This window comes from Bombus pyrosoma, linkage group LG16 (assembly GCF_014825855.1).
Source record: "Bombus pyrosoma isolate SC7728 linkage group LG16, ASM1482585v1, whole genome shotgun sequence".
Lineage (NCBI taxonomy): Eukaryota > Metazoa > Arthropoda > Insecta > Hymenoptera > Apidae > Bombus > Bombus pyrosoma.
The window spans coordinates 4,275,087-4,287,294 of record NC_057785.1 but is presented as its reverse complement, the minus strand read 5'-3'; the positions used below and the strand labels follow the sequence as shown (position 1 = coordinate 4,287,294).

Genomic DNA, 12,208 nt, shown 5'->3' with positions numbered 1-12,208 from the left:
TATATCAAATAACACAATATAATAATAATAATAATAATAAACTTATTGTACTGTTAGTATAATAGTAGTTTGACTATGGAACTTACGTAGCCATTCATTGTTCCAGTTGCGTCTTATTCCGTTTGGTCTTTGAATCAGCACTCGTGGTCTACTCTCCGTACCCTGAAACGGATTATATTTTGTCAATTAGATACTATAGGCCAATATAGGAAATACTACATCTAACAAATTATCTTTCATGACACATAAATCGCATACAAACATACCCAACCCCAACCTTTTTTTTTTTCGTGGAGAAAACACCGGGGGAAGGGCGCCGGGTAGTGCCGAATTCGTACCGGCTAAAACCTCCACGGGGACCGTACTTAAAAGCCAAACTAATCCCAACTTAATCCCAATTATACTTTCCCTAATCTACAGACAATAAAATGTGAAATCGATTATCCTCATAAATGTCTAAATTCCAAAATAAAGTCTAAGTATTGTAAGTTCCAACAAGTATTTTGAGAAAGAACTTTTCTGATTCTCTTTAGTCCTTCATAAATATTTTCGATTCTTTTTGCAAGTATTGCTTGCACTACATATATCTTTACCATCTTTATATTTACAACACACTGTCCCCCTTCACTTTATATGACCCACAATGTTACATGTTACATTTCCGTAAATGTTTTAAAAATTACATAGCTTTTAAATATTTGGTTATAGTATTCAATATAGTATTACTACTTTTTATACATTTCACGCTTTTTATGAACAAAATATATCCAAAGAAGAAAGATAGCTAAAAAGATACAAATGTGAAGAAAAGTCGTGAACATTATCAAACAACCTGTTTCTGTTTAAAAGGATTTATAAATCTAAGTAGAAACTCATAGATTCAATAACAATAATTTTATTTGCTATCGTACGGTGAAATTAGAAGCCATCACAATTCCGACCTACAGAATCCCTCTGATAGGGCTTGTTCGATACTGCTAATTGAATTGGTCCTAACATGGTCAATCAAATCAACAAGATAATCACGATTTCGCAAACCAAGGTTGAAATGGACTCGTAGGCAAACCCAAAAGGCCACGTCCTTGTTTGTCATTTTATTAACTCTCTATTAGTGTTCCAAGAGTGGGAGGTCCAACCCTTAATGAGGGTTTAAACCATCAGTCACCTTCTACGAACAATTATCCAGCTCTTCTTCCAATCAATTTCTCATCTAATATCAGGTCAATTTTCCTAAACTCAATTTGTCCATCTGCTCGTTCTTTCCTTCTGCTCCAATAAATGTTTATTAATTAGTTACAATACGAAGTGAGAACTTGGTAATGGGATCTGAAACACTTTGAATCATTTCAATTGTGTATACGTGATGCTCGAGAAGGTCCATTATTATTATTATCTATTATTATGACTATTATAAATTATAATATGACTGCTAAAGATCACTAGGATGTACAGTAATAAATCCTAAGAAACACAGAAAATTACAGGATTAAAGTAACAATGCTCATGTGTCACCGACTTCTGGGTCTTGATCCTCCACGTATTACTGACATCTGTTTTCATTGACATGAATACGCTACCCATTTATGGTTGCCTTTGCACCATGTTTCTTTGAGGGATTTTTTTGCTTTGCAAGCTTCGACGAGATTCGTTTCGTTATTGGCAAGAATGCTATGCTTCCACAAAGAAAATGGAAATGCCAATGGCAATGGTGTGGGCTTGATGTCCTGAGAACTCCGAAATTGAAGTTACCTTACAACCCTCGCTTCCTTTACGATGAAAGTAGACCAGTGATCCCGAGGAAAATTAGGAAAAAGAGTAGCTGCGATTCAATTCTTTGGTTAATATTAGATCAGAAGAAGAACTGCTGCCCTTTTTTGGATAAATACAATAATAAATATTATTATTTATTCTATTAATATTATTCTTGTGTTAGACACCGAAATTATAAAACAAAATCCTCGCCACCCACTGTTATTTATTTAATTGTATAATTCTTGATATTAGATTTATTATTTATCAGTTATAATTATTTGCCATTAAATTATTAATTATTTACTATTAAAATATGCAGACTGACCACTGAAAGGGTGCAAGGACTCGTTTCGTTATTAACGTTGGTGTTGTCCTTTCGCTTACAATAAAATAAATATAACAGAAGGAATAATTTAAAACGTGAACAATGCCATGAAAACTCACAAAGTAGAAATGATATAGCTATGTTGAAAATATAAATATAAAGCTGTATTATTACATGTATTAATAACATACACAGGAGAAATCATCAGATGAAATTGATAATTTAGAAATTAAAGGAATAAAAGAATCAGAAATTAAGAACTATGACAGATAAAGAGGGATAAATGATCTTCTCGAAATTTTGATTGATAGACTTCTATTATTTTGGACTTTATGTTGCATTAAAGAAATCAAAATGAAAATTATTTTCGAAACACTACATTAAGAGAAGAAACGTTTCTCTGTTTTGATAGCCGATGTCTAAATTACTAAGGATTCGTGCCACGGAATTTGAGATGTAGAAAATTGTTTGAAAAATCTGGAATTGTTTTTCCTTAACGATTCTGACATTTCTATAGACTTCTGTCTACGAATCGTGCGATGGAATTAAGTAGAGCGTAGAAAAGAATGGGAAATGGAGAGTTTAATTAGTTGTGGAGATACGTGAGAAAGAATATACCGGGAGGTTCCTGGGAAAAATGTTACTTTTAGTATCTCCTGAGAGAATTGTCCCATTTGCGGTGCAGACGATAGAGTTTTGATTAAAGAAAATGTCCAAAATAAAAGGAGTGATGGTGACAAGCTAAAAAAAGTGTAGCAATAACGCCGCTATATTTAAAGAAATCATTATAATGAATGAAACAAATAGCAAAATTATACGATTTCCTACAATTAATCACTTAGAAATACCACTTTATCAAAGCATGAAAAACTACTCAAATGAAGTAATTAAAATCATTCTAATTGGAACGACATTGAAACTCCAAAATAAAAATTTTGTATCAAGGAAACATACGCAAGTAAAAAGATTCTAATTAAAGAATCAGCTCGTTAAAATATCAAAATGATCCATATAAAAGTTTGCAACTGTGCCAGGTAGAATAAAAATTTCAAATTGCACATCTCACTAAGGGGTGCGACGATAAATAACAAATAATATGATAATGATCTCTTAATTGAAATATTTCTACTCTTAATTCGCATATTATACGCTCTTAAAGGGGTATTTAAATCAAAGAACAGTCAATTAAACATCCATCGAAAATAAAACCGAAATTATATTTGCGTTACAACAGCTCTTCAGTCTCTGAGAAGAAATAAGAGAAGATAAACGTAATCCAGTATATATCGTAGGCTATCACCGCCAGGTTCTATCTTAGAGTTTGACGAGGTATTCAGAGAGGCCAACAGATTGTCATGAACACGAGAACAATGAGGAGTCTTCTTTGCAGTGACGATAGTCTCGTAAAAGACAGACTCGTAAAAGCCACGGCCGATAATAAAATACGGGTAAACGGCGATGAATCATGAATAAATCTGGCCTTATCCTAGGGATTTGCAAGCAGTGGATTCGCGAAGCCGCGGACGACACACTTGAAGGCTTCCCGGTTACGCGACACAACCAGAAATGGGGTCACGCACGCGAATGCAATCGCACCAGCCAAGCCTTTCATCCTTAACAACATAATTGATGATACTCTATGCTAAAATCCATCCTCGACTCTTACGACTGAGGATTTTTATTCATCCGTGGAGATGTTGATGATACATAGATGTACGCAATGCAAAAATATACAATATGTCCAAAGTAAGGTGCTTATCATAATATTGATAATCAGCGGCTGGTGGATTTTACACTTAGCTTGGTGTATGCCACACGCACGTGTAATCATAAACGAACAGTCTCAAATTATTAAATTGGCTGGACGATTTCTTTTAGCTGTGAACACGTCAGTAACTCTGCCGTTGTATATGGAGTTGCTTTTCTCTCCTTGGTTATCCGAGCGATAGTCAAATCAGGAGTTTCCAGTGTTTTAATTTGATTTTTTTTTTTTTTTTATTAAAACGGTCACCTAGGAAATAGAAAAATGCTCTTAACAAGAAATCCAGGGAATTAATTTTTAAGAATTGGTATATTCGCGTATCAAATTAAGATTCGGATTAAATCAATACAATGGAGAAAGGAACTTTTAAACGTTCGTAGCAACCACAGAAAAGCGAGTAGGATAAATGGCTTTGTCGTGATTGATTTTATAGGAACGACATTTGAAAAACAAAATGATATTCCGTATTTAGCTACTTTTCTCTATTATTAGACCTCTATTGTAATACTATGTATTATATCAGAAAACATTGTAATGTACGTATGGTACAATAAATATTACCATTCTATTTATTATTTTATTTGTTATGACGCTTGCTTCCCGGTTTAAGATGACTTCCAGCTCACAGTATTTATGTCAAAGAACATACTAGTGTTCGTAAAAATATGAATTTGATATTTATATAAGGAAGTCTGTTTATGGTATGTCACCAGAGGAATTATTTTTGGTCCGTCATGCAGAAAATTAAGCTGTTCTTCCATCTCCTTTATCTTTTCTTTTTTACGTTTGTTTGGCTCTTTGTAGTGCATTGTAAATTGTAACTGCATTTTATAGCAATTCTACAAGGAATTTATATGAAATAACAAAACATTTGAACAAACGTTACTCTTATTTCGAAAATCAAAAGCACTAAGGAGAAACATTGAAAATTCGTCGATGAAACAGGTTCTATTCATTTAGTTACACAATGTTGAACATCGTGTTCTTTAAACATTATTATTTCTTATTATTTCAATCCTTGATAATTTCAAAGTAGCAACAGTCTGAACCAATTTCGTAATAATGTTCCCAAATTTGAAAGTAAGTCAGTATCAATATTAATTTTTACATAACATTCAAAACTAGATGTCGTAGATACATAACATTTCATTTAAATTATAAATTCTCGCATCTAACAAATTAGACAATATCAATTGTTAAAGTCATTTTTCCAAATGAAGGTTGCTATTCTGCAAGCCGGACATACATTAAACTTGTACAAAAGTTGAAAGATTTATAAAGAAGTAATAATTCAAGGAAGTTATACATTCTCATCCTTGTAGTTTACTAATGAAACAAGCAGGGGAAGAAAGATTCTCTGCGCAAAAACTGGAAAAAGAGAGAAATGAGGGAAAAGAAAGTTTCGTACTTGAGTTTCACAAACATAGAAAAGAGCATCCCTTTTTATATGGCTTCTACGGTCTGTTCGTTTCAGATCATTTCGATAGTTGCTACCACCCACCACCCTATACTATTTCTCTGTTTTTATCTCCGCAAATTGATTGCAATATTTTTCTTCTCGTCAATTGTACCTTGTTACATTTTTTGCAATTACATCATATGTTTGCACTTTTTATAGATATATATATTATCAGCCAATTGGCCATCTCTTCCTTTTCCCTTTTCGGTTGAACAGCATGCAACCGTGTGATCAAAGACGTCAACTGCATCTTATAATTTTCAACTGCAAGCAGTTTTCCAATTTCTTTGGTATGGTGGAATGTTCTTCTCTTCTTTGAGTTCCTCCGTTTTAACGCCTGCTTTTGCATTTTTATTTCAGTTATAGTGAATTGAGCCGGATGATTATCTTGTCAATATGCACTGCGTTAGATTAGCCGCATCTTTTCTCTAAGAAAAAGATATTAATGAGTATTTCCATGTCTAAAAATTGTATTACGTATAATAACTAAATAATTGAATCATGTGATAATACATTAAGTAACGTGTCATAAACATTTTAAAGCAATTGTAAGAAAGTCTACAATACAAATAGCTTAAAGAATCGTGGCTTCGTTTTACAATCTGTTCAATAATTCAATTTATGAATAATACTTTAGTAGATCTCGTAACAGAATAATTTCTCAAGTGAGAGAAATGAAATGTAGTTTTATATACAAGGTATTCCTATTTCTTTTATAAAAAAAAAACAAGAAAACTAGATAATAAACGAAAAATGAAAGTATACAGGAGCGGCTTCCTGGCTCGTTAGTGGTAGAACTCATCACTCATAGCTGAAGCTTGTTACGGAGCACTTGTTCAAAACAACCCCGCTTTTCGCATGTTACTTTGCTAGCCCACGTTTATTTCCAGACTCAGCAGGGTCACTGAACTTTAATCTAGCTGCAATTAAACGTACTATCGAGCGGAGAAGCTGGCAACAGAGCTACGTAAATATCAGTAATTTTCGCCGCACTGAAAATGGTCCACATAGTAGTTCCTTGCACTCTATCAACTATCATCTCTCGTTTTATATTGCGAAACTGTGAGACACTATGGTGGACAAATACCTGCCGCCTATGAATAACAATAAGACAATAGTATTGTGGCAATTAAAAGACAATAGAATTCTACTAATGAAATTACAATTGCAGTAGTAAATTTTCAATTATAATAATAGAATTATAGTTACTGTATTTTCAACCAGTCTCGGGGAGACGCTTTCGCGAGATATCACGTGAACGGGAGTCGTAAATTCCCGCTACGATTATAATAATCGACACCATGATTTGATCGATCCCCTGATTTCAGTTAAGATAATAGGGGTGGTTGATTTGATGTAACACCGCGGTAACAGGATCTAAGATACATATATTTCCAACAATCTTCTATACAATATGGACAAAGTTGACAGTTATAGAACTTGAGACAGAAATGAACTGATGGTGACTGCTCATTACTGAAGAAAGTACGAACTGTTACTGAATTAGTATGAACGCATAATAAACCTAAGGACTGTTCCAAGGACCATCCATAAACCGGTAACACTAACAGGAACAACGATTTCTTCATGGTTGATAGAAGTTAGTGATGAATACTAATACAAAAGGTAAACTAAAAGCCTAAGTTTATGGTGGGTCCTTAGGTCTATTGAGGGTCTGAATAGCGGTGCAGACCCTTATCGGTCAGGCAACTAGAAACGTTACTATTATTATTAGTATTACTCATAATCTTTGCCTTCCGCCTTAGGATGACTTTCAGCTTATACTTCCTCCCATTTTTGTATCTCTGGAATCTATTAAAATTATAGCAATTAAAACTGATACAATCATAATGCATCAATCAAAATACATCATTTTAATTCAATAATATTCAACATACCAGTGAATACTTTCCAAGTTATTTGCTGTTATAACTGTCGTTTCTCAAGGGAAACTAGATCTTTAATTTCTTCAGTATCTTACACATACACACTTCGTTCATTCCACTTTGACAGCAGAAACAACTAATTGTTCAAAATTTTATTCCAGGCTCGTTATGAACACAAGTCATAGTTAGGGGAACATTTGACTAAAAGGATATTCCAGGTAGAAATATGTAAATGCATTGTTATTATATGTCATATAATATCCATAATATTAATAAGATTGTATTGATATTATGCGAGAAATAATAAACATTGGACTCACACAATAGAAAAGGAGAGGAAAATGATATCTGTGCAGGTTTTATAATGCTCTAATGGAACTTGAACAAAATGTGTAAATTAGTTAGAGGTATAAGGGTGCATCGAGGTTAAACTACCGATTCCTCTGAATTGACAACCAGATTATTAGCCACGGATAACGAACCACCTTGTCTGCAACATTAATCTCTTTGAGAGATTAATTCTCGATACAGGGAGGAACGTTGTAGAAACAAACGATCAGATAACGTGATTACTGTAATAGCGATCGTAAATAACAGTAATTAGGAGGATACAGAATCACGTACGGTCGTAGCTGCAACTCTCTGAACGACTATACACCGAAGTACAATAATAATTGCAGAAACCTATCCTTGACACTGGTGGCATAACAAAATTTTCATAATTATTATTCTAGAAATATCGACGTTTATTGAAGAGGTATGTTTGGTATATCGCATTAGAAAATTGTAAAAATTAAGTTTTTCAATAACGTAGACATGTTAATTTTTACATATATAATAAATTTTTCTTAATTAGTTGACTTAATTTTCTACAATTTTATTGTATCTTTGTTAAATTATTAATTGGAATGAAGAAATTTTGTCAAGAAATTCCATATGGAGCAAGTGGGGTATGGAATAATAAAGATCTGGAAATAGTTCCTAATGTCATAAAGAAGATCTTGTTTGATCATGGATGGGCATTGTGCCACGTTTTAATAATATTCAAGGAGAAATGAACATCTGTCAGCCAATGGAGCACGAAAAATATTGAAGATGATTTACAGATAATTACAATTTTAATAACACTTTGAAGTGGAGACTGTGTGTTATGTTGCAATAATGTTCTCAGACAAATCAACAATTGTCAACCAATAACAAAAATTTCAGAGGTATTTACCTAATTCATAAGGAACTACCATACTTTGCTGATCAGCAAGCATTGCGCCCATAACTTAAATTACAATTTTGTCCCACACAGACACTGCACAAAATGATCTACGCTAGAAGTCATAAGAAGGAAGTCAGAAACGGACAAGTAAACTACAAAGGGCGATGTGGATCTGTGAAGTTGAGCAAATGCTCAGTGAGGATTTTTATAAAAAGTAAACAGTATTTGTTTATCAACGATTTGTCTACATTTGTCCAAACAAAATTTTCATTTGCCCAGCCACTCAGAAAAAGATTATCAAGAAATTTAAAAAATTTGTTATCAGCACCCCCATGAATTATATCCCATTTACAAATCAATGAAATATCTTCATGGTGTTACTGACAACAAATTTCTTAATTTGGTTGAAGTGTGGACAAATAAACATTTTGATTTGGCAAATGTGAAATGTGGCCAAATCGTGGACAAACGAATGCCGTTTGATTCTTGCAAAAAAATCTGCGCTTGAGGATATCAACTTCACAGACCTGAGGAATATCTTTGAACGACCTGATGACACCAAAGACCAATTCAAGAGATCGATAGAAACCATACATATATATATATAGTAGGTCGTATATACGCAGAAGGCAATAGGTTGAAAGTAAAGTGAGGCCGATGTCACGCTATTAATTGGTTTACTCCGCAATGTGTCATCTCTGTAATTAATGCCCTGAAGGGCCAACAAAGGCGCGTTTCTGTCTTAATACGATGAGTCACGTGCCGAATGCCGAACACATTGTGTGACGCTACGTGGAAGCTTCGTGATACTCCGAACTTCGCAAATTCCAAAAAGCTTGCTTTAATTTCTTCGAAAAGTCATGACAAGAAGTTCATTCTAACGGAGCAATTGACAAGCTGTTAAATAACTTCCTGAAACTTTTACAGTAACTCTGCGATAAGAATTTAATCACCTTTTTCGAGGAACTCGTTTAGAAGTATTTAATATTACAATTTTTTAAATTTGCAGATTATGGAAAGCAACGATTATCGAATGAAAGAAATTAAAGCTGTGAAACTTGGTGGCGATGTACAGAAAGTTTTAAGTAAACAACTGTAAGTAACTAGTAACGGTATAAACAACTATTTCACAATTTCGTTAGTCAATTAATTCACATTTCTCTTTGTCAATTCATTCAAAATTCCAATTTTATTTAAAAACGCTTTTAACCTGAGTTTTTTGAAACTTCAAACACGCTTTGATCTTCCTCAATGGCCTAACTATTTCTACCAAAATTCCTATAGTATTACTACTATACTACTGCAACAGGGGGAAGAATATGCTGGCACTCCGGCTCTTCTGAGCCACTGGACCCGGTAATTAAGTAACACACTGAACTTTGGGAAAATTGAGATAATAAGACTTTAATTAAAATCTGTGAATATAAAAAAAGAAGAAATATATATGTATATAAAAACGATAAACAATCTGTTGTAAAGATTGATTAAACAGATCAAATAGTTTTGGGGAAAAAAGAGATAAAAATTCTGAATTAGATAACTTTACACTGGACTGAGTATTGAGGAAAGTTAAAATAATCTCAATAATATCGATAATAATGTAATTCATGAACTAAAGTTTCAAAACTAAAAGGGAGAAACGAATGAGACAAAATTCAATCTCAAAAGGAAGAATTGAGAAACATGTCGTTAATTGAGGACACTGTCGTGTTAAAATGTAGGGACGCTTATTTCAAAATCGATGATGAGCAGCAATATTCAATTAACACAGATATATAACGTTTACAATTAATTTCACATCTTTGATAATTATTTCTTTTCAGCAACGCGTCACTTCTGCTGCCGCACGGGATGATAATGTTTATCCAAGAAAATGCCGAGAATAGTCAGAGTTCCTCACGCAGTCTCTGTTACTCCAAATTTCCATAAAAATATCCTGAAACATTATATCCTTGCATAAGATAGGTGTAATATGCCCGAGAGTTGTAATAACAAAAATCATTAACATTTCATCCGTGATTGTATATTGTTTTAAATGTATGTCGATATTTCATAAATGCAGCTATAATTATTCATAAAATAAAATTATATCTATAGGGATCTATCCATGTTAAAAAAAATTACATCTAAAGCCAAACCACGTCAGTCATTGAATTTTCAGTTCCAAAGACTTGAAGTTAAAATATTAAATAGCAAACCTGAATGATTACAGTAATTTTAAGTTAAAGCAATCGAATTAGAAAAATTAAATAATTAAATTTCTCAATGGATCTCCCGATTCGACGAATCAAGCATATGCAGAAACAATATAGTATGTCCACGCTATTCAAACTACCTTTAATCATGATAATGTGTCTGACTATACATTAGGTCGTTCTACTACCAGGCTTGAGAATAAGCTAGAAATTCAGCGCACATGCCTCCTAATCAACCATCAAAGCTAATAAACTTCCATATACCAAATTATCTGCTTCCAGTCATATACTTCAACAGCCAACGAAAACCATGATAAACGTTCCTGCTCCATATGCAGACACGACACCAAAAGAACGTAACAGAATTGTTATAAAAAAAAATATTTTTCTTCCGACACAAGCCAAGGTTTATATGTATAACGTAATAATCCACGTGTGAATGTCCACAATTAAAGAAAAATGAATGTAGAAAATATCATTTAAAAAATCTCAGCGTAGAGAACTTTCCGAGTACAATTATTATGCAGCGTGGAGATTGTAAAACTTCTCCTTTGTACTTTCAAGCACTTATTTCCAAATGTATAAAAATTTGTTAATTAGTATTTTTTAAACAACCACTACCGGAAAACTGTATAATCTTTTTTAAATTAATCAAAATTTACAATTTCTACGGATGCATTCAGGACACATTTTATGAATGTATACAGAAAATGCAGATAAAGATATTAAAATTTCCCATGGTGGATATTTAAAAGATACTAATTATAACAAACTTTTTACAAATTCCATAATGAGTGTTTAAGAAATATAAGGGAGAAATTTCAAAATTCCCACATTACCTATTTTATATATCTTCATTTTATAGAGAATACAAATGGAAAATTTTACAAATTCTATGATTTGTGTTCAGAAAATACAATTAAAAAATTGTTAATCTCTATTGCGAGAAAAATTGTGAAATCTTCACAAAGAATACAAATGAAAAATATTACAAACTTTGAAGTAAGAGATAAACCTTTCAAGACAATATCGAAGGATTCTGCAAATTACTGACACAATGCTGTAGGTATCACAAAACGTCCTAAGATCTTAATGTACATGAGTGAGAAAACAAAATGAGAGAGGACTGTATCTTAAAAGCGTTCGTTACTCCTTATTCTTTCCTCTGTAATAATCTTCAAGAAAGCTCATTTATAAAGCCGATGTGCTGCATTAAAGACATCGCACAGCTCGCTACTCTTTCCCTCAAGGGTAACTTTAATTAAACTCCCTATGTGACACATTTTTAATACGTAAATGTTGGATTTATTATGAAAATGCACGAAATAGTTGAAATATTTACGCCTGGAGGATTAAATCAAACACCCTGACTAATTAATTACTTAATTATAACAGCGTGAAACTATTAGACGCTTGTTTCAGTGTTTCGCTAGAAGTGTTATCTTCTGTTAATTAAATTAAATTTGCTTTATTAAACTTTATAGAACATCTAGGAATATTCTATCACAAAATCAAATTTTCGAACGTGACGTGGAAAACAATTTAAATCAGAACTAATTTTCACTTGATAGAAGATAGAACAATTGGAGATAGAAAACGAATATGAATGAAAAATATTA

General features: G+C 32.8%; 1 protein-coding gene across 6 annotated transcripts in view; it reads right to left on the bottom strand.

Annotated features, from left to right (window-relative positions):
• The window catches only part of LOC122576570 (parathyroid hormone/parathyroid hormone-related peptide receptor-like), a 41,051-nt gene that overhangs the window by 24,399 nt on the left and 4,444 nt on the right, over nucleotides 1-12,208 (bottom strand). For all 6 annotated transcript variants that reach the window (XM_043747062.1, XM_043747059.1, XM_043747058.1 and 3 more), the window contains one exon: nucleotides 87-162. In XM_043747062.1, coding sequence (XP_043602997.1) covers nucleotides 87-98 — 12 coding nt within the window. In that variant the 5' untranslated portion in view covers nucleotides 99-162. The remainder of the gene's footprint in view (nucleotides 1-86; nucleotides 163-12,208) is intronic.